General features: G+C 49.8%; 3 protein-coding genes and 1 long non-coding RNA gene across 6 annotated transcripts in view; 3 read left to right on the top strand and 1 right to left on the bottom strand.

Annotated features, from left to right (window-relative positions):
• Positions 1-768, top strand: part of PA2G4 (proliferation-associated 2G4) — an 11,117-nt gene extending 10,349 nt beyond the window's left edge. The window contains exons 14-15 of the mRNA XM_059886650.1: positions 139-161; positions 427-768. The gene's annotated coding sequence lies outside the window, so the exon portion shown is untranslated. The remainder of the gene's footprint in view (positions 1-138; positions 162-426) is intronic.
• The window catches only part of ZC3H10 (zinc finger CCCH-type containing 10), a 7,289-nt gene extending 749 nt beyond the window's left edge, over positions 1-6,540 (top strand). The window contains exons 3-6 of one of the 2 annotated variants that reach the window (XM_024991513.2): positions 139-161; positions 427-1,273; positions 2,057-2,120; positions 3,578-6,540. In XM_024991513.2, the coding sequence (XP_024847281.1) occupies positions 3,633-4,940 (1,308 nt within the window). In that variant the 5' untranslated portion in view covers positions 139-161; positions 427-1,273; positions 2,057-2,120; positions 3,578-3,632 and the 3' untranslated portion in view covers positions 4,941-6,540. Of the gene's footprint in view, positions 1-138; positions 162-426; positions 1,274-2,056; positions 2,121-3,577 lie in introns of those variants that run through there. The other variant, NM_001097993.1, reaches the window with a different exon arrangement.
• Positions 3,190-10,775, bottom strand: LOC101903253 (uncharacterized). Of its 2 annotated transcripts, none has more exons than XR_003034765.2 (3): positions 10,686-10,775; positions 5,114-8,781; positions 3,190-4,106 (listed from the first exon to the last, which is right to left on the bottom strand). It is a non-coding gene; the product is annotated as an uncharacterized lncRNA (long non-coding RNA). The 2 variants fall into 2 exon arrangements; XR_009494540.1 differs by lacking the exon at positions 10,686-10,775 and adding an exon at positions 10,256-10,398.
• ESYT1 (extended synaptotagmin 1) lies at positions 10,449-24,509 on the top strand. The gene is made up of 31 exons (NM_001077943.1): positions 10,449-10,951; positions 12,560-12,601; positions 12,773-12,907; positions 13,015-13,088; positions 13,205-13,277; positions 13,433-13,522; positions 13,727-13,782; positions 14,380-14,503; positions 14,591-14,767; positions 14,887-14,969; positions 15,261-15,309; positions 15,439-15,525; positions 15,628-15,720; positions 15,949-16,020; positions 16,198-16,284; positions 17,422-17,571; positions 18,064-18,216; positions 18,352-18,528; positions 18,684-18,766; positions 18,891-18,939; positions 19,277-19,366; positions 19,498-19,593; positions 19,846-19,917; positions 20,016-20,102; positions 21,974-22,114; positions 22,193-22,344; positions 22,451-22,549; positions 22,634-22,765; positions 22,843-22,948; positions 23,306-23,355; positions 23,529-24,509. The coding sequence occupies exons 1-31, from the start codon at positions 10,550-10,552 to the stop codon at positions 23,566-23,568; spliced, it is 3,321 nt and encodes a 1,106-aa protein (NP_001071411.1). The 5' UTR covers positions 10,449-10,549; the 3' UTR covers positions 23,569-24,509.

Here is a 24,509-nt window from a genome sequence, read left to right as displayed (position 1 = left end):
TGAGTCTCCTGCATTGCAGGCAGATTCTTTACCGTCTAAACCACCGAGGAAGCCTCCCCTAGTGTTCTTCATATCCCTATCTAAACTTGTTACTGAAACTAATGATATCTTGTTTTATTCTCTGTCCTTGGTTGCCAGTGGAGGAAGAAGCGAATGCGCAGGTATGCTGGGACGTAGTTAGTACTGGCGGGGGGCGCGGGGGGAGTGGAGCAAAGTGGACAAACCTTGGGACGAACATTTGGTTTAGAAATCCAAAACAACTTATGAGCATTGACTGGCCAAAGCCATGAATTGGGCAGAAGACGACAGAATCGTAGTGTTGATTGATTTTACCTGTCCCTTGTATTGGGTGCACATTTAAGATTGAAGGGAAAGACTGAACTCGGGTTTGTGGGCCCGAGGTGTATTCTTATGTCTGGTTTTCAGGCTGAAGCGCAAAAGAAGAAAGATGAGGCAGAGGTCCAAGTAAACTTGTACACCCATGGAAGCCACAGAAGCAGAAACAAGGGAAGCCAGAGGCCAGGGACGCTGGTACAAAGTGTGGACTGCATGCCTACTATCTAGAACTTATCAATGGATCTGGAACATCTATGGCCATTCTGATCACCTTGACCACCTTTGCGAGACCTACCTTGCTCATATCAAAGCCGTCCCTTTTGGTCCATTGCCCTGGACCTGTGATAACTATGGACTAGTTCTCTTCTCAGTTGTGGCTGAATGTAACGTGTACAATAAATCATCTCTTTTGCTGTCTTAGCGGAAGAAAAATTTTGTGTGTTATGTGGTTTTTTATGGTTACACTAGCTGGGGATTCTCTATCAGTACAGTCTGTCTCTACTCCCTGCTGTAGAAAAAGTCAAGCTTTATATCTACAAGTCGGGGGGCGGGGAGGTGTGGGTTCCGGTCTTACGAGCTGCTAGAGTATTGGGTGGCCTTTACTTCCTGGAAAGGGCGTAAACGCCACGGACGGTTTTCAAGTTGATTTCGCGGGCATAGGAGTAACCAGGTCCGCTCTTATCTAGGTTCACGTTACAGAATTCCGCTTTAAGGCGTTTTGCCATTGGGTCGGGTTGCCATGGTGACACGCAAAGCTTGCTGGGAACTTCCTGCTGCTAGTCGCGCAAGTATTTCGCACACCACAGAGTGTGGTTCCGGGTCTGGTAGCTAGAGCGTCATTTCTTCCGCAGGAAGCGGAAGGGCGGTAGGGTAGGCGGCTCTTTGTCGAAGCTAGAGGACCGGCAGGCGGCAGCAGCAACTACGGCGGCGGCGGCAGGTGAGGGAGGCGGGAGACTTAGGTGGAGGCCGCGCCCGGAGGGGAGGAGTCGGGGCCGGCCCAGCGGCTGGGCTCGGCCGGGCTACACAAGGCCCCCCAGGACCGAGTTGGCTGTTCCTCACGTCGTAGGGCCGAACCCCTTTTCTGACTGACCCCGCTTCGCGAGCAAACGCCAGCTCCGTGACGTCACACCCTTGCCCATCCCCTCTGCTTGATGTCACCTGGAGTTCCCTTCCCCGCTTCACTTCGTGCTCCCTAGTGTCCTATTCATGTGGTCCCCGGCAGAGCTCCGGCGGCACTGCACAGAACCTGCCAGGCCAAAGACTTGCTCCGGGAAACTCTTAGGACTTTTTTCCCCCCAGACTCTGGGGTGTTGAGAAGCGTCATAATCACCACCCCTAAGTCTAACCCGCCATCCTATTGCACTGTCAGTCGCAGCCCTTGCACGGCCCCCTATTCGGAGTTCCTAACCCCAACCCGACTCCGGGCTTTGATCCCTACATTCTCCTTCATCTCCAGAAGCGTCCCTTACCCTTTGTTCACTCAGAGCTAGTTTTCCAACTCTTTCTCCTAGGCTCTCCAAATTAGTTCTGTCCCATACTACTCTTCTTACTGGCAGCTTCTCCCCTTGACAGGGGAAGTTCAATTTGAATCCGAAGGAAATCTTGGAGTGCCTAGAGCTCTTTCCATTTTGTCAGACTTCATTCTTGCAGCAGCAACCACCCTGTAGTTCTCCATTCTTACCCCTTCTCACACCCAAGTCTCTGTTTTTCTCCTGCTCAGAACCCAGCAGTGATGTGGAGGTGGAGACCCACAGGAGCCCCGGACTTCACCTGAGCTACCTCAGGTATCACGCAATCCTGGGAAAGTTGGGTGGGGAAGAGATCTGCTTCTGGTGGGACTTGTAACATGGGTCAGGCTTGGATAGATGCCATTTATTATTCAGCAGGTCAGTTCCCTTTTAGTAAAAGTTTGTATCTTTTCTTTTCCCACTCTTTTCCTTGATTGCTTTTACTATTCTGGGACTACCTCCCTTTGGAGAAAGAGGACCTCTTTTTTACAGATTCTCTTGCAATTCTGGCCTGTGATCCAGTTGGTATATTTTCGGGATCATTTTGCCTTGAAAGCAAAGTCAAGATAACAGACTGGGTGGTTGGGGGCCATCAAGGCCAAAGAAGTTGTAAAGATTCCTTATACTCAAGGGGAAACAATATGAAGTTTTCCTATTTGAACAGCAGGGGGAGCCTGAACACTGCTTAGGAAAGGCTTAGGAGGTCAGACACGTGGTAGCAGGGACTCCTAGTCTTGTTGGGGGTGGGGAAAGGAGAGGGCTAGAACCAGGGCAGTGGACTGACATTCCTGAGATCTCTTGGGAAAGAAGAGACTTAAAAAGCTTTTATAGAGTCTATAAATAAAGAGGATCTTCTTGGAGTGAGGAATGGTGTGGTTTGATGTCAGATCCTTCCATGGAGGGTAGGAGGGGTATAGAGTGAAGAAAGACAGGTTATTTGTTCCTGTGAAATTAACACCTTTCTATTGCCTTGATCTTGCCACAAATGGTTTTGTCCTTTGGGGGTCTATAAGTGGAGATTCTAGCTGTCGAACTCTTCCCCTGAAATGGAGGGGAGGGGGCTGACCATCCTAGAGTTGAGAATAGTGGTAATCTGGGAGAGAACTCCAAAAAATGACAAATTTAGATATTGCCCTCAAGGTGGTGATACCAGTCTCTTTACTCAGGACTTCCTGGGGTCTGGAGATCTATTTCTTCACACAGTCCTCATCTCACATCCCATGGAAGAGGGGAACAGGGAAGCAATGTCACCAGTATCCCATTATCCATTGCCGTTAGTAGCTCACCAGCTTATCTTAGCCAGAGTTCCTAGTCTCCTCTTAGCCTGATCAGACACCGACAGCAGTTTTAATTTTGTTTCCACAAATTTAATAAGGTCAGTTCAGGAGGTGAAATAAAATCCAACACTAATCTCTCCCTCTGCCTCTTTGGCATGTCATGGTTATATGGCTTCACCATATAACTCTTGGGGTTATATGGTGGCTTCACCCCAACTCTTCCTGCTCCATCAGCCAGGCAAGTGTGAATCATTCTGACACAGACCAGGAGCACAGGGCCTGGGCAGGACTTCTGATAAGCCAGCCAGTCCAGGCAGAGTGCTCATCCGTTAGCTTCTCCATCTCCAATACCATTGTCCCTCTGGCCTGCCTGTTGCTGGACTACCTGCCTGATAGTCAGGAAGAGTTTGGCCTTTCTGGAGGACTCCAGTTTGACACAGTTCTTCTCTTTCCTAGTGGTCACCAAGAGTGGCAAGAAAAGGAAGAAAGCCCTGAGTTGGGAGGGACCAGGATGCCTGACCGGGACAGCTATGCCAACGGCACTGGGAGCAGCAGTGGAGGCCCTGGAGGTGGTGGCAGCGAGGAGGCCAGTGGGACAGGGGCAGGCAGTGGCGGGGCCAGCTCAGATGCCATCTGTAGAGACTTCCTGAGGAATGTGTGCAAGCGAGGGAAGCGTTGCCGCTATCGCCATCCAGACATGAGTGAGGTGTCCAACTTGGGGGTAAGCAAAAATGAGTTCATCTTCTGCCATGACTTCCAGAACAAGGAGTGTAGCCGCCCTAACTGCCGATTCATCCATGGCTCCAAGGAGGATGAGGATGGCTATAAAAAGACAGGAGAGCTGCCTCCTCGGCTGAGGCAGAAAGTGGCAGCTGGCCTAGGCCTGTCACCAGCTGATCTACCAAATGGGAAGGAGGAGGTCCCAATCTGCCGTGACTTTCTCAAGGGTGACTGCCAGAGAGGAGCCAAGTGCAAGTTCCGTCACCTGCAACGGGATTTTGAGTTTGATGCTCGGGGTGGAGGCGGCACTGGTGGTGGGGGTTCAACAGGCCCCATTCCCCCAGGACGACGTCATGATCTCTATGATATTTATGACCTCCCTGACAGGGGCTTTGAGGACCATGAACCAGGCCCCAAGCGCCGGCGAGGTGGATGCTGCCCCCAAGATGGTCCCCATTTTGAATCCTATGACTACAGCCTGGCTCCACCCCGAGGGGTGGAGTGCAGACTGCTAGAGGAGGAGAATGCCATGCTCAGGAAGCGGGTAGAGGAGCTCAAGAAGCAGGTCAGCAACCTTCTGGCTACCAATGAAGTACTGCTGGAACAAAATGCACAGTTCCGCAATCAGGCCAAGGTCATGACCCTGAGCTCCACTGCACCAGCAACTGAACAGACTCTGGCCCCCACCGTGGGTACTGTCGCCACTTTTAACCATGGCATTGCCCAGACTCACACTACTCTCAGCAGCCAGGCTCTGCAGCCTCGCCCTGTGTCCCAGCAAGAACTGGTGGCCCCTGCTGGAGCTCCGGCTGCTCCCCCAACTAATGCTGCACCTCCTGCTGCCCCACCACCCCCACCCCCACACTTGAACCCAGAGATCGCGCCACTGTCAGCTGCTCTGGCTCAAACAATTGCCCAGGGAATGGCACCCCCACCTGTATCCATGGCTCCTGTGGCTGTATCAGTGGCTCCTGTGGCCCCTGTGGCTGTATCGATGGCCCAACCCTTGGCAGGAATCACAATGAGCCACACCACCACCCCCATGGTGACTTATCCCATCGCTTCCCAGAGCATGCGAATCACAGCTATGCCACACTGATGGGGCTAATGGACACTCCCCTGGTATAGTCTCCCAGGGCTGGAGTTGAGGGGCCTTCACCCACACACCTAGTCCTCCAGAGCCCTGTCCAAAGGGCTCACTCATGAACTAGGATGAGAGACTGCGAGGAGTTTGCTTCTGAGAAGGGATTGGGTTGGTGTGTTTCCTCCCACCTGCCTTTTATGAGGCTCCTCTTGTCCATCTTCCTTCAAGCCTCACGGGCTTGCGTAGGAGTGCAGACTGAAAGCCACAGACGAAGGACTGACTGAGGGGCGTGTGTCCTCTGATGGGAATTTGGGGGACATCCTTGGTCTTGTCCTCTTTTCTGCACAGCACAGGTTCCAGCACTGGCTTTGGAAGGAAAAAATACCCTGCCCAGAGGGGAAGCCAGGAAAGAATAGGAAGTGGGTGGCCAGGAGAGAAGGCCTGTTAGGAGCCTTCATACAGTTTGGGGCCTAGTTGAGTTGGACAATATAGGAACTGCTCCTGGGCCCGTGGGAAGATGGGGACCATAGTACTCCAGCCCAAAGACTAGGGGAGGCATTCATTACCTTGGCTTGACCTGGACATCCAGAGGGCAGGGCCAACCACGTTCCAAAGAAATAAAAAAAGTTATTTTTGACAAAGGAGGCAGTGAAAACTTGCTTAGATATTCTGTGTGGAAGATGGGAGCAGTAAATAGATGTCATGCCAAAATGGAATAAAGACCCCACTCTCACATAGCTTGGGTAAGGATGGATGAAGGCCAGTGTAGAAGGGTAAGGGCCCAGAGAAAGATCAGATGGGGCTTCAGGGAAGGTACTTTGTGGGGTAAAACCATTGGAGCCACCTTGTCTAGTTTAAAAATAGTCCCATCCATTCTGGTTTCTATCTGCATGTACTATTCCCAGGTTGCCTTAGTAACCAGGGTTCCCAGGGTCATTTAGGGGGGCAGGTACTAAGGAGGGTGGATGTGCTGGGAAATGGGAATGGGATATGTGTCGACAGAGCCTTCCCTTATTCAAACACAGCAGGGCAGGTGGCAGTTTCTCTCTGAGTTGTTGACAGCAACATCCCTCCTACCGCATCCTTTTCTCAGTTCCCAGTGCCTTAAGCCTTCAAGGCTTAAGAGGTGCTGGGGAAAGGAGAGTTCTTCTGGGGACACAAACCTCGGGGTTCATCCCTTACTTTCCTCTGCTTCCACATAGGACCACAGAGGTTTTAAATCCAGTTAAGAGTCAGTAAAGCCAAGGGTCCCAGTAGCCAAACCTCAGTTCCTCCTCAGCTCGTGGCTGATGTAGGGGAAACAACTCAGGGGAACAGTCTAATGGGACAGTGGATTTGGGGGTAGAGAAAGTGATCCTGGTTTATTCTTCCCCCATCATATCTCGTGCTACCTCTTGCTCTTGTTTGGTTGATCATTCAGTATACACCTGGGATTGGAGATGGTGGACTAAGTCAAGACCAGTTATTTTTAAAAAAGGGGAGGGGGCGCAAAAGACTGAAGATGGGCAAATACTGAAATATTGTTTGTGGATTCTAGAAGCCACACATTGATAAGCTTAATGTTGATTTTCTGATACAATTCTGGATTATTAAAGAGATGGTTTATGAGCATTTAGACAAATGTGATCATAGATACCAGCATTAATTCGTCCTAGCCAAACTCTGACGAGCTAACTTTTATTTTTTTTGCCAAGTATCTCTAAAGAGGTAGATTTGGGAAACTGTAGATGTTGTATGTATTTTTTAATGTGTTCCAGCTAAAGACTACCAAGAATATACCTACAGTTGAGTGAGTTGGATGGATTTAACACAGTTTGTGATGATGGAGAGAGGACACCATGTGCAACTATAGTGTGTCTTGCAAGAGGATGTTAGAAAGGACCTATAGGACTTAGACTTTCATTGAGTTTGGAGAAGGTTCAAGGAAATAGAGCTTCACTCTAAACTGGGTGCTATTAGGGAAGCAGGGAAAATTCAATGATTGGGTATCTTATCTAGAAAAAGAACAGACTAAAGTGAAGCTGAAACTGCAGTAAGTAATGAAGCAGTAGTCACTCATTAGCTGGGAGAGGGGGATGTTTGCAGTTTAAGGTTTGCACATTGACCTTGTTTAGCCCTTAAACAAAATTGTGATCTAGGTTTTTGTTTTGTTCTTTTGACTCACTTCATCACAATCACTGAGTGCCCTTGTCTCATGTTGGTGTTCTGTGAGATTGTGTCCAACAGTACCTGTGAACCAGGTCAGCCCCCTAATAATTCCAAAAGCCAGCTGTGTCAGGCCATTTCCCAGATGTCAGAAACTGCTTTCCTCTTTCTCACCTAAGTCATTGCAGATAAGAGAATAATTATGGGTCAGTTAATAGTAGAGTTTGATGAAATCAAAACTGAAAGTTTGTGCCTAGTAAATGTCGATGAGCACATTCATGTTAGAGATACACCCAAGGGCTATATTTTTTTCATTGTATAAAAATATGAAAAGCCTACTCACCAACATAACACAAAAAAATACTAAGTAATACTGGAAATGTCAGTAACTTGGATTGACTAATCTGAAGGGTCAATTTCGATTGACCCTGCCCCTAAAAATACTAGAACCTGCCTGAGAAACAAATGTAGAGACTTGCCTGGTGGCTCAGACGGTAAAGCATCTGTCTACAATGTGGGAAACCTGGGTTCGATCCCTGGGTTGGGAAGTTCCATGGAGAAGGAAAAGGCAACCCACTCCAGTACTCTTGCCTAGAAAATCCCGTGGATGGAGGAGCCTGGTGTCCATGGGGTTGCAAAGAGTTGGACACGACTGAGCGACTTCACTTTCACTTTCATATTAGCAATAATTCACATGAGAACGACATGGGACTTCCAACTGGCTGCAAAAAAATTAAAATATTATTCTTCATAATACGGCAGTTAATATTATGAGCCTGTTGTGTTCTAGCACCTTCCTAGAATCTCCATAGGATAAAAGAATCATAGTTGCGCATTGTAAACGTAGTTGTACCATGTCTGTCTGATAGGAGTCAGTTCTAAAGTATTTTGTGTTCTTCTGAGTAGTTTTTACAGAAGACCATTGGCAAACCAGTGGGGTATCTGGGAAAAAGAATGATAAGACTGTGGGTAGACCCCATAGATGTCTTCAGATATTTGACGGGCTACCTAATAAAGTTCCTGTCTTGCTGCACAAGCAGAGAGTTCTAGAAAATAGCTAACATGTGAGTACTTAATATAAACCAAGGCACTGTGCTTGTCACTTTACATGCAGTATTTCATTGACACAATGGGCATCATTATTGTACTTGTTTACCAGAGGAGAAAGACTTAAAGAAGATAATCAACCCAAGGTTCCACAACTAGTAAAGAATGGATTGACGAATCTCTTCAGGCAGTCTGACTCCAGCTTGGCATAAGATAAGTGCTAATAATAGAGCCATCCAACAATGGGACCACTACCTTCCAGTAACTTGTAAGGAATAATACAGAGGAAGTTTCCTCAAATTTTGTTGCCACTGCCATCTTGAAGAGTAGTCAGGGACCAGATTACCATTTCCAACCCTGGGAGGCAATTGTAATTTCATATAAAGGCAGAATGCAAAACCAGGAAGTCTCAATGCTCTCCTCCCTTAGATACTTCCTCTAACAAATGGCCATCCTTTTTCCTGTTACCCACTTACTGCTTATCACCACCAGGTGGCACCTGGGCAGCAGAATTGTCAATGGGTGGGGACCCACCCTGTTTACTTTGTTCTGGTGCCTGCATTGCAGCTGCTGATTCTGTGGTTGCTGGGTGCCAGTTGTGAAGAGACCTTCCTGAGGATGAGCTTTTGTTCTCCACACACCGTCTTCAGTAGGAGGGTCTGATCTGGATAGGATGAGAAAGGGGAAAAGTTTGGAAAGGAACTTCCATAAGTCATCCTCTTCAACCCCCAGCCTAAGGGACTCCCCTCTACTCCATATTTGGCAAATTTTAGTTTTATTAGAAAGTTTTTCCTCTAAGGATGTTCATCCATTTTCCTGCTCTGGTTCTGTTTCATCAGCTGGTGGGCAGACAAATCATTCTTACTTCCTCCAAGGAATCAGAAATAATAACCCCTTGAACTCCTTTTATACCTGCTCATCTCAGGCTATGGAGAACATAGAAAATTGTTCTTTATACAGTTCTGCAAACTGAAAGAAGCAGTTTAGTTACTGTTTCAGAGAAGTACAGAAAGGGAAGTGAGAAAATTTAAGGGAGGAAGGCTGGGCAGGGATAAGTTTTAAACAGCTTTGATGAAACATAGCCTGATGAAATCTATGCCCTGCAGAGCTAAATAAAAATTTTAACAGCTGCAAGTCAAACAGTAATGCAAGCCCCACATATATTGCATTAAAAAGTAATCATGGCCAATCTGTCCCTCCTGGGCTTCCAATCGCCCAGTTTCTAAGTCCCTAGACAACACTTTAAGTCCAGTTAACTGGTAACAAGAGTCCTCATTCAGTGTACCCTGAGTTTTTTCATTCCTAAACCTACACAGTGCAATGTAGCACTGAGTTCCACATCTGACTATATTCTAAACCTTCCTTGTAACACAGGCAAATGAGTAACAATTGTCTCATTACTCTTGATTATCCATTTTAGTGTCCTAGCTGTTCCTCAAAGTCAGGAATTCTTGGAAAATATAATCACTTCTGCTACAGCTGAGCCCCCACCTCCCTTTGGATCCAGTTTAGTTTTAATCTCTTTAAAATAGAGATGACTAATTCTTGGAGGCAGAATGGACATACTTGGAGATTTCTAAAGATAAAAAAACCTCACTTCCTATTCACCCTGCTTTCCCCCTCCCCAACTCCTTTCCTTAAGTCTGAATTATCTAAACTCTGTAATTTTCATACTTTCCAGGTTTTTGTTTTTTGTTTTCCAGAGGCTGTCATTACATAGATGAGGCAGAAGACTGGGAACAAGATAGACAGAGTAGGTCACTGAACACTTTCATTCCATATAGGGTAATTTCCTTTCCTTTTGTAAGGACAGCCAGAAAAAAGTGGAAGGATAAGGAATATGCTTAAAGAATGAAAACAAGGGAAAGGAGACAAATTAACACGTAGGAATTCCAGACCATGTTCTGCCAAATCATCTGAACAGAGTGGAAGGAAATCCTAACCCTCGGCAACCCCTCAACTTCGCTACTCAATCTACCTCTAAAACCGAGTAATTAGCGGTGCGGCTCCGCATGACGTCATACCACAGGCACGCCAATCCCACGTGGGGGAGCTCCTGGTCCCGCCTCTCCGCTTTAAATGGTAGCCACGCCTCCTCCTCTTTTTAACTAATCACAAGCTAGTCTTTAGCCTTTTACCTCCTTTTCCCGCCATCCCGGGCCGCCCATCTTGGCACTCAGGTCCAATCAGGAAGGTCCTGCTTCTCCCGAGCCCTTTCCCCCTCCTCGCGGAAGGGGGCGGGGTTTCGAGCTTTTGACTCCACCTTCGTCTATGCGGTGCGGACCAACCCAAATAGTCAGAACGAGGGGGCGTGGCTTGAAATCCCCTCCCCCATTCTGGGGTTTAGGGTTTGTAAGCGGGGGAGCTAGTCGCAAAACTAAGCAACCTCTAGCTGATCTCTGGGTTGGGCGGGTGCTCCCTGAGGTGGCAGCATGGAGCCCTCTCTTGGAGACAGCTCTAGCTCTAGCCCCAGCCCCAGCCCGGTGGACCAGCCCTACCCTCCCTCCGAACCCCCTGACCAGCCCACCACTGCTCACGCAAAGCCAGAGCAGAGTTCTGGGGACCAACCTGCCGGCCCAGGAGCGGCGGGTGAGGCCTTGGCGGTGCTGACTTCGTTCGGGCGGCGGTTGCTGGTGCTAGTGCCGGTGTACCTGGCCGGGGCAATGGGACTCAGCGTGGGTTTTGTGCTCTTCGGCCTCGCCCTCTATCTGGGCTGGCGTCGGGTCCGCGAGGAGAAAGAACGGAGCCTTCGAGTCGCGCGGCAGCTGCTGGACGATGAAGAACGGCTTACGGCGAAAACTCTTTACATGAGCCATCGAGAGCTACCTGCCTGGGTGAGCGACCACCTTCAATCCTCAGTGCAGAATAGCCCCCTTTTAGCGCCTCAGTTCGAGGGCTCTCCCTATCGTTAAAGTCAGCTCCCCACCTTGGGACGATGAGCCCCAGACTTACCCCTTTGGCCAGCTAGCCGCCTGCTTGCTGGGACGCGCCACTCTTGGGAGCGACTATCCACCCCCTTCCGCACGCCCGGATCCCGATTCTTCCACAAAATCAGGACTTCTTCCTCCACGCTTAGGCAAGAACAGTAATAACATCTGGGAAGCCCGTCTCAGGCGTGGCTCTTCCTCCAACCTACCATTCCAATGCCCCTCCTTGTTTCTGGTGCCATTCACGCAGCTCCTGGGCATCCCCGTTCCGGTGGCGGCTCAGAGGGTTTCCTCCTCTTTCCTGTCCTCCCCAAGACTTTTTTTTTTTTTTTTAGTATCCATTTAAGGCCATAAGGTTTTTCTCCCTTTTCCCGCTCTTATCCTCGAGTACCCCGAGCCCCTCCTTGGGAGCACTGCCCAGTCGAGGCCCCGCACCTGGACAGACCCTCCGACCCTCTTCTTTTCCGCCTGTGGTGGCTGGGCCACGGAGCAGCGGAGGCGGCTGCTGGACAAAGGGCGGGGGTGCTGGGGGGGTGGGGGGCGCATGCGACTGCTGCAGTGCCCGCTGCCCACACTCCACCGCCCCTGGCCGGCCCCACCCTTTTCCGGACTGCGGGCTGCGCTTGCTGGGTTGAAGTCAGGACCCGTTTTCTTCGCCCCCTCTGCTGTGGTGAGGGGCCCGGATGGCTTCTCTCAGGCCTTGCAGGTGCCCAGCCCGTTATCCAGCCCCTCCCGGCCCCTCCCTTCCCGCTCCTCCCAGCAGAGCTGCCCGTCTAGGGAAAATTAAAGTTGACACTTGGCAGACATATCCATGCTTCCCAGACTCTGAACTGGGGAGGAGAAAGGGGGAGCAGTGGTCCCACAGGACTTGGAGCCCAAGCAGCAACTGTTTCTGTTCCTCTTCCTCCCTAAAGCGAGGAGAAATTAATCTTCCTCCTAAAGCGACTACCCCTCCTCCTCCCCCAGTATAAAGCACAGGTACACTTCCTTTCCATGAAAGGAGTCACACAGATTAAAAAGAAAGAAGACACCAGCCTGGGCCCAAATAGCTCTTCTGGCCCCTCCCTAACTCAGGAGCCGCTTCCTGCTTCACCTCTTGGTGTAGAAGTAGTGGTTCCCAGGGCAGAAGGAAGGCTGGTAAAAGGAGCCAGGATCCCAGGATTTCCTCCTCAAACTCTGATTTGTCAGGACCTTCCCCTCCAGAAAGACTGTGCTCTTCTTTCCCCTCCTCCTCTCCACCTCTGCAGCTGACATCATTTCATACCCTGGAGCTATCTGCAAAGCAACTTTGTGTGGCCAACTCTTTTGGCTCCCTTTGTTAAAGAAACCTCAGTGCCCCCAAGCCCAGTGGAGGACTGAATCCTCAGGACATCCGGCTCCTCCCCCAACCCCTGGGTGTGAGGAGGCCCTGTCACACTTAGGTTTTCTCAGAGGGCAGCCAGTAGGCATCTTAGCAGGAAACCACAAGCAAAGGATAGTGCTCATCACTATCTCCATTTTTTTTTCCACCTCCAGGTCAGCTTCCCAGATGTGGAAAAGGCTGAGTGGCTCAATAAGGTGAGGGTTGATTGTCCTGGTTTTTGTTTTTCATGAGGGGGAATAGGGTTCGTCTGTCTTGCCAGACCCTGCCACACTTCAATTCTAGCCTCTCCACGGGGAGGATTCTAAAGGAAATTCCCTTTAGAGGGAAAGCAAGGCTCTTCTGTGACCAGTTCCCTTTCCTCCCAGATTGTGGCCCAGGTCTGGCCCTTCCTGGGCCAGTATATGGAGAAGCTTCTCGCTGAAACTGTGGCCCCAGCTGTTCGAGGATCTAACCCCCACCTGCAGACATTTACATTTACACGAGTGGAACTGGGTGAAAAGGTACTTGTATAGGAGGGGAAGGAATGGAAGGGAAGAGATGAGGACGGGGGAGGCAGGTGGCCTAAAGGGGTCTTTCCCTTCCCTCTCAAGCATTCATCTTTCTACAGCCACTGCGCATCCTTGGAGTCAAGGTTCACACTGGTCAGAGCAAAAAACAGATCCTGCTGGACTTGAACATCAGGTACTGCACTTGTCACTTTTGCCGGGTCCCCTTCCTGGTCACTCTGACTGCTTTACTCCCCTCACCCCACTTCAGCCTAGGACTCACCCTCTGTTCTCTTTCTTCCCAACACCCAGCTACGTAGGTGACCTTCAGATTGATGTGGAAGTGAAGAAATACTTCTGCAAAGCAGGAGTCAAGGGCATGCAGGTAGGGCACATGCCTGGGGCCTCCACAAGAAGCCTTTTCCTGGAGTTTCAGTAGATGGGGGAAGTGGGAGGTTAGGAAAACCAAGGCTGGGGAGGTCTGGGAGGGGAAAAAGACCTTTTCTGAGGAAAGGCTTTATTCATTTCTTCCTTCCCCAGCTCCATGGTGTCTTACGGGTGATTCTCGAACCACTCATGGGGGACCTTCCCATCGTGGGGGCTGTGTCGATGTTCTTCATCCGACGCCCGGTAAGAGAAGACATCCAGGAGCAGCAGGGAAATGCAGGAAGCAGAGGACTGGGAGGTAGAGGATGGCCACCTCATCTGCCCAGTGGGGAATGGGGGAGGGAACTGACACACAGGCTGAGAACTGGCAGGGAACTGGCAACAGTTGTATGGGAATGACCATACCCCCGTGTGCTGTGTCCTGATCCCCCTGCTCTTTGCTTCCAGACCCTAGATATCAACTGGACGGGGATGACCAACCTGCTGGATATCCCAGGACTCAGGTACCAAGGACTTACTGAGCACCTGCTAAGTGTTCCAAACCTGATTTGAAGGTTTAAGGGGTACAGAGCAGTGAAAGATGCAGCCGGGAGACTTTCCTGGTGGTCCAGTGGCTAAGACTCCGACCTCCCAACATAGGGGGCCTGGCTTCCATCCCTGGTCAGGGAACTAGATCCCACATACCACAACTAAAGATCCTTTGTGCCGCAACTAAGACCCAGTACAGCCAAATAAATATTTAAAAAAAAAAAAAAATGCAGCCGGTTTCGTCTAGGAGCCTTGACCCTAGTTGGGGAGCTAAGACAAATACTCCTGAGAAGTTTCGTACTGTGGTTTTTCTCCTATGGAGACTGCATTTTGGTAGAGAATGAAGAGGGCTACGGGATCCTCAGTAGGGACAAAGGGAGAAAGAAGAGCTGGATGGCAACCAGGAAGGGACTGAGTAGGAGGTGGGAAATGGGGGTAGAAGAGTAGCGAAAAGGTATTCTCAAGAAAGACCTTCCCTCTAGCTGTAGATCTCTCTCGGTGGTGAGAAACATAGTTGGGGGTGGGGAAACAGGGACCCTCACACTCACCTCCTTTTCCACTCCCCCATTCAGCTCCCTCTCTGACACCATGATCATGGATTCCATCGCTGCCTTCCTTGTGTTGCCCAACCGATTGTTGGTGCCCCTTGTGCCTGACCTTCAAGATGTGGCCCAGTTGCGTTCCCCTCTTCCCAGGGTACGGCCTCTCCCCCTAGATAGAGCCTTCGCTCAGGAACCCTGTGGTGGGTCTTTAATTTCTCACAGTCTGATTCCTACCCTTCAGGGCATAATTCGGATTCACTTGCTGGCTGCACGAGGGCTGAGCTCCAAGGATAAATACGTTAAGGGCCTGATTGAGGGCAAGTCAGACCCCTATGCGCTTGTGCGAGTGGGCACCCAGGCATTCTGCAGCCGTGTCATCAATGAGGAACTCAACCCCCAGTGGGGAGAGACTTATGAGGTGGGAGAGCCAAGGAGTGGGGGGAGCATGGTCAGGTGGGGAAGTTCCAGGAGGTGTTAAGAGAAGATGATGATTGGATGCTGCTCACCTGCAGACCCTTATCCCTCTGTGTTCTTCAGGTGATGGTGCATGAGGTCCCAGGACAGGAAATTGAGGTGGAGGTGTTTGACAAGGATCCAGACAAAGATGACTTTTTGGGCAGGTAAGACTCTGCCTACGTTAGGAGTCTAAATCCCCAGGGCCACTGACATCCCAGACGTAATCCTTTTCCAGGCCAGGGGAATAGTAATCATTTTCTTTCCCAACTTCTCACCCTTCATCCCCACCATGCACACATACTTAAATACCTCCTGAGTGTAAGAAGGGAGTCTGAGATCTGCCAGTTATTTCTGGGTGAGAAGCGGGCCAGTGAATGACTTTCTGCTAATTATAACACTCTCTCCTTTTTTCCTTTTCACTGCCATCATTACCACTACCATCCCCTCCCCCACAGAATGAAGCTGGATGTAGGGAAAGTATTGCAGGCTGGAGTAATGGATGAAGTAAGTTGAGAGAAGAGGAAGGTGGAGGGTAGTGTCCCCCATTGTGTAGACAGTGGTTACTGCATTGGTGGGGAAGAAGTTGGGTGGGTTTCTGATCTCTACCTCACTCTCTTCTACCTCTCCCTCCAGTGGTTCCCTCTTCAAGGTGGGCAAGGCCAAGTTCACTTAAGGCTAGAATGGCTTTCGCTTTTGCCAGATGCCGAAAAACTGGAGCAGGTAACTAATGTGCAAAACAGTAAGCTAGCAGGGGAGAAATAGGTAACTAGAAGTATGGGGGACTGAGTGGATGAAGGTCTGACCACGACCACCCCTCCGCAGATTCTACAGTGGAACCGTGGAGTCTCTTCCCGCCCAGAGCCCCCGTCGGCCGCCATCTTAGTTGTTTATCTGGATCGGGCCCAGGATCTTCCTGTGAGTGTGGCTTCTGAGGGCAGGTGAACAGGAAGCCGTGGGGTCAGCACTCCCACACCCTCCCTTGCCCCTGACCACTGTGCTCCAGTAGCAACAGCATGTAAACATGAGGACTCCACAGACGGGATCAGAGTCATCTCAGGGGAAAGACTCTGATGAGAGCCCACCTTCCTTCACTGAAACACAAAAACAACCAAGATGGTGACTTCTGAATTCTCCCACCCGCAGCTGAAGAAGGGGAACAAGGAGCCCAACCCCATGGTACAACTGTCAATCCAGGATGTGACCCAGGAGAGCAAGGTGAGGGCCAGGACACGGATACCACTGTGGGAGGCATTGTGTGTGGGGACAGGAGGAGGGGGGACTATTCTTGGGATGAAGTGTTCCCTTTAGGCTGCCCATAAGGGCAAGGGTTTTCTGGAGAAACAGAACTGGTACTGGGCCATGTACCCTTGACCGAGTCCTGCATACCTCCAGGCTGTCTACAGCACCAACTGCCCAGTGTGGGAGCAGGCCTTCCGGTTCTTCCTGCAAGACCCTCAAAGCCAGGAGCTTGATGTGCAGGTGAGTTACAGGTCCTCCTGGATGCGCTATTCTGTCTTCCCAGGTCTACACCATTTCTTCTCTGCATCTTCTCCTTTGATCTCTTATTTTCTTGGGGTTTTTTGTTTGTTTGACTGTGTGGCTTTCCAGGTCATAGTTCCCTGACTAGGGATCAAACCTGGGCCATCTGCAATGAGAGTATGGAGTCCTAAACCACTGGACTGCCAGGGAATTCCATGATCTCTATTTTCAGTCCATCTACCGAGACTCTCCACCTCTTACACTCTCCACGTTTCCCCACCCATCTCTCTAGGCTCATTCTTATTGAGAACTGTGTACTTCAAATGAGTGATTTTTGTGCTTTGTAAATTATGCCTCAAAAAAAATATTTTTTTTAAAGAGAAGAACATATGGAGCACTAAACACCTAGCATTTTTTTTCTGGCATATTTTTATTTTTAAAAGTTTTTTATTTTATATTGGAGTATAGAGTTAGAACGACATTGTGTTTCAGATGTACATCAAAGTAATTCAGTTATACATATTCATATATTTATTTTTCAGATTTTATTCCCATGTTATTACAGAGTATTGAGTATGGTTCCCTGTGCTTAGAGTAGGTTCTTGTTGATTATCTCTATCACAATATGGTAGTGTGCATATGCCAATCCCAACCTCCCAGACATCTAGCACTTCTAAGGTCATAGAAAAAGCATGTACACAGTATCTGCTGTCATGAAACTTACTGGCTAGTTTCATAGAAGAGACAAACATATATAAGGAAAGATGATTCAGCATCAACCAGTGGGAGTCAGATACCCAAAGTATAGTACTTAGGATGGCTGGAGAAAAGTACAGAGGCTGGAGTAACTAGAGAGACTTTGTGACAGAAGTAGGATTTTCAGAGGGACTGCAAGTATCAGTAGGATTTAAATAGGCAGAGAAGAGCAGAATGAGAATGAGAACTTGGCCAGGTAACGAGACCAGAAAGAGCAGAGGAGGAAGGGACTGTGGAGTAGACAGAGGACTATAAAAGGATGGCCCGGAGTGGAGCAGGTTTGTGACTGGCACAGAGTGAAGCTGCAGCCACGTCACATTTCCATAGTGTACCTCCCTGTTCCCTAATCTTTCTCTCCATCCCCTCTTCCTGTGCCTACAGGTGAAGGATGACTCCAGGGCCCTGACTTTAGGGGCACTGACCCTGCCTCTGGCTCGCCTGCTGACTGCCCCGGAACTCACCCTGGACCAGTGGTTCCAGCTCAGCAGCTCTGGCCTAAACTCCCGCCTCTACATGAAACTAGTTATGAGGGTATGGAGGTGGATAAAGTGCTATGGGCGGAGAAGGGCCTTGTGGATTCTTTGTGGCATTAAGAGTAAGGAAAGGTGACTTGTTCCTGGGTTTCAGCACACACACACACACACACAAAAGTAAGGAAAGGGAACTTCCCTGGCGCTCCAGTCGCTTAGACTCTGCACTACCATTGCAGGGGGTGCAGGTTCAATCCCTGGTCTGGGAGCGTGCAGCCAAAAAAAAAAGGGAATCCTCTGCAATGAAATGATCTAGTATATGTGGAAGCATCTAGCAGACACACAAAACGTTTATTGATCTAACTGGGGGAAGAGATGGTGTCTGAGTAGGGTGAGTGTGGAGGGAACCCTCCAGAGATGAGCCCAGCCAAGGCAGGGACCTAGTTTCCCTGTCAGAGTGCCTGCTCTGCCTGCCAGGCCCCACATATCTTGCCTGCTGATGGCTAAATTTTGATTAGCCGCTTTGATTTGACAATCACTCTGCCCTTCCCAGCTCTTATACTTGGATACATCAGAAGTGCGGTTCCCTGCTATGCCTGGTATTCCTGGGGCTTGGGACCTGGATGATAGCCCTCAGACAGGCAGCAGTGTGGATGTCCCACCTCGACCCTGTCACACTACTCCTGATAGTAGCTTTGGGACAGAGGTAAGTCTGTATCCAGATAGGACTAAGCTCTATTTGCCCACTGTGGTCTACGTGTGCAAAACCTGTTTCAAGACTGGGTCTGACCGGTTTCTCTCTTTGACTGCCATCTGGTGTCCCCATCTGTCCCTTTTGCAGAATGTGCTTCGGCTCCATGTATTAGAGGCCCAGGACCTGATTGCCAAAGACCGCTTCTTGGGGGGATTAGTGAAGGGCAAGTCAGACCCCTACGTCAAACTAAAGCTGGCAGGACGAAGCTTCCACAGCCGTGTTGTTCGGGAAGATCTCAATCCCCGTTGGAACGAGATCTTTGAGGTCAGAATGGAAGGCTAGAACTCTTTCCAGTTCTGCCCCATCTTTCCCCCACCTCTGAAAGTAGTCCAGAAAACTTCTGGGGTTCAGTTGACTGGAGGGGGAATCCAGTCATTCGGAGAAGAAAAGGAAATGATTCCACTATTTTCTTCCACTAGGTGATCGTCACATCAATCCCAGGTCAAGAGCTAGAGGTTGAGGTTTTTGACAAGGACCTGGACAAGGATGACTTTCTGGGCAGGTGAGAGGGTAAGGTCTGATGAGGAAGACAAGCTGGGTCTTGTAGACCAGGACGTCTGGCCTTGTGGGGACAAGAGACTTGGCTCTTGACCATAGACCTTAATTTTAATCTTTCTACTCTACAGGTGTAAAGTGAGTCTCACCACTGTCTTAAACAGTGGCTTCCTTGATGAGGTAAGCATGAAATGAGAATCAGCAATCCCTTGGGACTTACCTGGCGGTCCAGTGGTTGACTTCACCTTCCGGTGTGGGGCGTGTGGGCTTGATTGTTGGTGGGAGCTAAGATCCATATGCCTTGCAGCCAAAAAAACCAAAAAAATTAAAAACCTCAAAAAACATTAAAAAAAAAAAAGAAACAATATTGTAACAAATTCAATAAAGGCTTCAATTATGGTCCACAGATGGTATATTAAAAACAAAGAATCAACAGTCCCTCCTGATCCAGCTGCACATCTCATTCTTATGGTCCCTGTCCCACACACTCCAGTCTTAACCCTGCCTACTTCCACAGTGGCTGACCCTGGAGGATGTCCCTTCTGGCCGCCTACACTTGCGTCTGGAGCGTCTGACCCCCCGCCCCACTGCTGCTGAGTTAGAGGAGGTAAGGAAAGATACTGGAAGAAGGAAAGGACCCAGGGTGGGTCAAAGTAAGCTCTTCTGTCCGCTTTCAAGGCATATGCCAGCCCTCCAGAGTATCAGTTACCACCCCCCAGTCCCCGTGTCCTCCCCTAGGTGCTGCAGGTGAACAGCTTGATCCAGACCCAGAAGAGTGCAGAACTTGCAGCGGCCCTGCTGTCTGTCTACCTGGAGCGGGCTGAGGACCTGCCGGTGAGATCTGCTCCCCACACCCCATAGCTCCCAGGCCCTTCTATATCCCTTGGGTTTGGATGCTCCTGGTGTATTTGGAATAGTAAATTCCAAATTCCTCTCTCCCAGGGTGGTGCTGGGATGGGAAGAATTGTCTGCCCAAGGCCAGGAGGGTGGTGGCTGTCAAGTGGCAATAGGGATGTGGGCCGCTGGCTATGGGGCAGGGAATTTGCCTTAACTGGGACACATTTAAGACCAGTATTTTCTTTCCAGCTCCGAAAAGGTACCAAGCCTCCCAGCCCTTATGCTACTCTTGCTGTGGGAGATACGTCTCATAAAACTAAGGTACTGTATTGGGAAATGCCGAAGGACTAAGAATGGGAGGGCTGAGAGGAATAGAGGAGAAAATGTCAATCACTGAGGATCCTCCTCACCTCCACCAGACTGTTCCCCAAACGGCCACCCCCGTCTGGAATGAGAGCGCCTCCTTTCTCATCAGGAAACCAAACACTGAGAGTCTGGAGTTGCAGGTACTGTAAACTCATCCTACAAACATTTACCAGATTGCTGTCACAGTCCAGGCACTGAACCAGGCACAGGGCATTCAGAGATAAAAGAGCAAGTTCTAATCTTTTTGGAGCTCATACTCCTTTTAGGAGAAAAATAACCAGAGAATACTTCCAGACTGGTAACTGCTGAGGTAAAAGGCAGTGAGGGGAGAAGAGGTGGGAAAGGTGAGGGTGGGTAGTAAGAAAGGCATCCTTAGCTTAAGGGTAGATAGGCCCTGACCAAGGAAAGGAAAGGAAAACCTTTCAGGCTAAGAGGGGAATAGAGGCAAATAATATATTATGGAGATAGGCAGGAGCAAGATCACAAGAGCTCTTAAAAATTATGTTGAGAATTTAGATTTTATCCTAAAGGCATAGGAAAACACTAGAAAGAATGAGAGATGACATCCAGACTCATATATTAGGAAGACTGTTGATGTCAGGGTAAAAGATGAGCTGGAGGAAGGCAACACTGGAGGCAGGTGGATCAGTTAAAGAGACTGTTAAGAGTAATTAAAGCAAGAATTGACAAAGGCCAGATGATATTTGGCTGTTATTTTGACATGGAGGGGAAGAAGTTGGGGAGGAGCAAAGAACAGTCTAGGTGTTAACTCCTGGGTTTTTAGTGTGGACGGACAGATAAAGGTGCCATTGCCAACAGAGGGAATGCACAGAGCAGGAATTTTAAAAACTGAGATCTCTGAGGACCACCCAAGGGGAGCCAGCCATTCGGAAGGTAGATCTCTGGCCCATTGTGGGCTTCCTTCCTGTCCCTCTTGTTTGAGCATCATGAGCAAGCAACAGGTAGTAGCTGCAGTCACGAGCATGAGCATGATCTCTCAAGGTGTGTGTAGAGTGAAAAGGAGACAGACAAAGGTGGGATATGCTGGGCGCTGCAACAGATGAAGGGCAGATGGAGAGTAAGAGCCCTGAAGTACAGTGGGATGCTTACCAGGAAGGAGTGGGTTATAGAAGCCACAGGAAGTGACCAAGTGTTATTGAGAGGTAAACTTAGATGACTGAAAACTATTCACTGACTTTGAAAACCAGGAGGCACCGATGATTGGAACAACTTCAGGAGCTAGAATGGAGTAGAAACTAGATTTCAGTGGATTGAAGGGTGACCAAAAAGTGATGAGGTATAGGAGGTGAAGAGAGGATGGGGGAAGTTAATATAGGAGTGCTGGGCTCTTTCTGGAGTAAGGAGTCAAGAAATACCTTCCAAAGTTGATAGAACAGTAAGTAGAGAATTACATGATAGAAACCAATAGAACTTAAAGTAATGTAGCTATTAACAACACTGACAGAGGTAGAGAAGAGATGTAAATGAGCTCAGTTAATCATCTTGCACAGTAGAGACTCAGTAGATAATAAAGCTGGCAAACATGAAATAGAGATATAGGCATATTAGTTTAGTTAGAACTATGCCAGTATAAGGAAAACAGGAAGAGCTCTGGTAGAGTGTGGACATGCGGGTAGGAAGGACAGGAAGCAATTTCATTTTACTGTTCTTTTCCCACCCTGTGCAGTTATTACTGGGATAATTTATGAAAGCTGAGAAAGTAAAGATCATACAGTCTATTCTGGTTGAAAAAGGGAAATGGGCCAGCAGCAACTATTACCACAGCTTCCCTGCGTCTTCATGAAGGAGAATCTCTGACCAAAACCACCCGAATGTCCAAGCATTTGGACCTGGAATGCCGGGATTAAATCACCTCTCTCCCTTTATTGACCATGCTGCGAGGCTTGCACTGGGATCGAACCTGGGCCCCAGCAGTGAAAGCGCCCAGGCCTAACCACTGGACTGCCAAGGAGCCTGCTTCTCTCTTGATGACAGTCCTATTGCTTCACAGGTTCGGGGGGAAGGCTCTGGCACGCTGGGCTCATTATCCCTGCCCCTCTCCGAGCTCCTTGTGGCTGATCGGCTCTGCCTGGACCGCTGGTTTACGCTCATCAACGGTCAAGGGCAGGTGCTACTGAGAGCACAGCTCGGGGTGAGTGTGGGAGATGTGGTGGGTGTGGGGAGGCGGGAGCAGAGGGCTGTGTGGCTCACGACCTTCTTGTCCGTCTAGATCCTGGTGTCTCAGCACTCCGGGGTGGAAGCTCACAGCCACAGCTACAGCCACAGCTCCTCATCTCTGAGTGAACTAGAGCTCTGGAGTGGACTCCCTCAGGTCACCTCTTCAGCCCCAGAGCTCAGGCAGCGCCTAACACACAGTGACAGGTAAAGTGCTGGGACAGAAAGATGGGACTCAGTCGAGGATATAAAGGACAGGCTACCGACTCCTGAGGCACTGCCTGCTCCCAGCGCTGTCTCCATCTCTCCATAGTCCCCCTGAGGCTCCAGCCGGGCCGCTGGGCCAGGTGAAACTGACTGTTTGGTACCACAGTGAAGAACGCAAGCTGGTTGGCTTCATTCACAGTTGCCGGTGAGACCCCATCTGTCCACCCTCCAGGTTCTACCTGTCCCCCCCACCTTGGGTGGCCTTGTCACCTCCTTCCTCCTGTCACAGGGCCCTTCGACAAAATGGACGGGATCCCCCCGATCCCTACGTGTCACTGTTGCTACTGCCAGATAAGAACCGGGGCACCAAGAGGAAGACTTCACAGAAGAAGAGGACCCTAAATCCTGAATTCAACGAGCGGTCAGTCAGTGGGCTTTCCAGTGAAGAGATGGCAGGCTTGGGAAGGGCCCTGCCTCTAACGCCCAGTCCTTCCTCAGGTTTGAGTGGGAACTGCCCCTGGATGAGGCCCTCCAGCGAAAGCTGGATGTCTCTGTGAAGTCTAGTTCCTCCTTCATGTCAAGAGAGCGTGACCTGCTGGGGAAGGTAAGAGGGCAGGGTAAAGGTGAGAAAAGTTGCTGGTGGAAAGGCTTGTAGTCCCTGTTAGGGAGGAGGCACCCTGGTGACGCTACTCTACAGATGTTCTTTACGGTACTTTACTACCCAATTTGGAGAAGGAAGTGGCAACCCACTCCAGTACTCTTGCCTAGGAAATCCCATGGACAGAGGAGCCTGGCAGGCTACAGTCCATGGAGTCACAAAGAGTTGGACAGCACTTAGTGACTCAACAGCAAACACTACCCAATTGCCTCTGTACTGGTTTGGGACCTGGAGTGTGACAGGGTGGGACGTGGTTTTTGGAGACATGAAAAGTAACGTCACCCCTGCTACTCGCCAACACAGGTGCAGTTGGACCTCGCTGAGATAGACCTTTCCCAGGGTGCGGCCCAGTGGTGAGTACCTGATGAGCTGGCAGTGGCCCAGGATGCTTAAGTAGGAAGGAAAAAGGATGTAAGCCAAGCTGAGAACCACTGATCTGAAGTAAAGAGCCCTAAGATCTTGTCTCATTTATAAGAGAACACAAGAGTCATCTTTTTACCTGAGCCTTCTCTGCTCGTTCCCACAGGTATGACCTCATGGATGACAAGGACAAGGGCAGCTCCTAGGAGCCAGGGATTTCTGCCTGACTGCTCTGTCTCCTTGCCTCACCTCTTGCTGCATCACCGCCTCCACGCGATGAGCCTAAAGCTTGGGGCCCGAGGGCAGAGCCTGCACCGCTCAGCCCTCACCCTTCCCGGTCCTGTGCTAGGGCCTTTGCGCAACCAAAGAGCAGGACCGTACGTTACCCTCTACTGCACGGCCTTTATCCTTCCGGGCTCCTGGGGCAGGGACGTGAGCTGGCTATTTGCTGCTCTGCCCACACATTCTCCTTTCTGCCCAGCTCCTCAGGGCCTTCTGTGTCTGTGCCTGGCCACTGGCAGCACTAGCAGTGGCATTAGCTTATGCCAAATATAGCTTTTGGAAAGACCTTTTTTCTTTGATGGGATGGTCTCCTTCTTCCCAAACATGAGCAGTCAGGGAGAGAGGAAAGGCTAACCATGCACGCTGAGCGCCTCCTGGACCACTTCATGCAGCAAGTGTACCAACCCAACCCCACATCCCCTTCCGTACCCACTTCCTCCAGCCTGTCCCAAAGATGACACCTGCTGTGTTGACTCAGGCCAGCCAGTCTCTGGATGGCTCTGGGAAGAGATTCATCAAAGCCTTCAGGTGGCCAGTGTTGGTCACGGTGTGAGCCTCTAGCTGGGGCATACAGAGGGCTCTGGAGGACTCAGGACAGCATGGTCAATATTTGTCCAGGCGCCTCGGCTATTCAGTCACTGTCTAGAACTGAATCTCCTAATTTTGTCCCAACTCTGCCAATCCAACGTCTCTTACATTAAACCTTATACTCAAACCAGCTGGGGCTCTTTTCCTTAAGGGCAGAGAATCCCACCTACCCATCAGGTGTTTATTCCAAGTGTCAAAAGCCTTTGTTCAGTTCACAAATCAGGTCTGTTTGTTTATATTTTTAACTGATTATCAGTTATTAAAAAAGCTGATTTAA

This window comes from Bos taurus, chromosome 5 (genome assembly GCF_002263795.3).
Source record: "Bos taurus isolate L1 Dominette 01449 registration number 42190680 breed Hereford chromosome 5, ARS-UCD2.0, whole genome shotgun sequence".
NCBI lineage: Eukaryota > Metazoa > Chordata > Mammalia > Artiodactyla > Bovidae > Bos > Bos taurus.
Note: the sequence above shows the minus strand (reverse complement) of the source record. Positions and strands in the feature narration are given on the sequence as shown.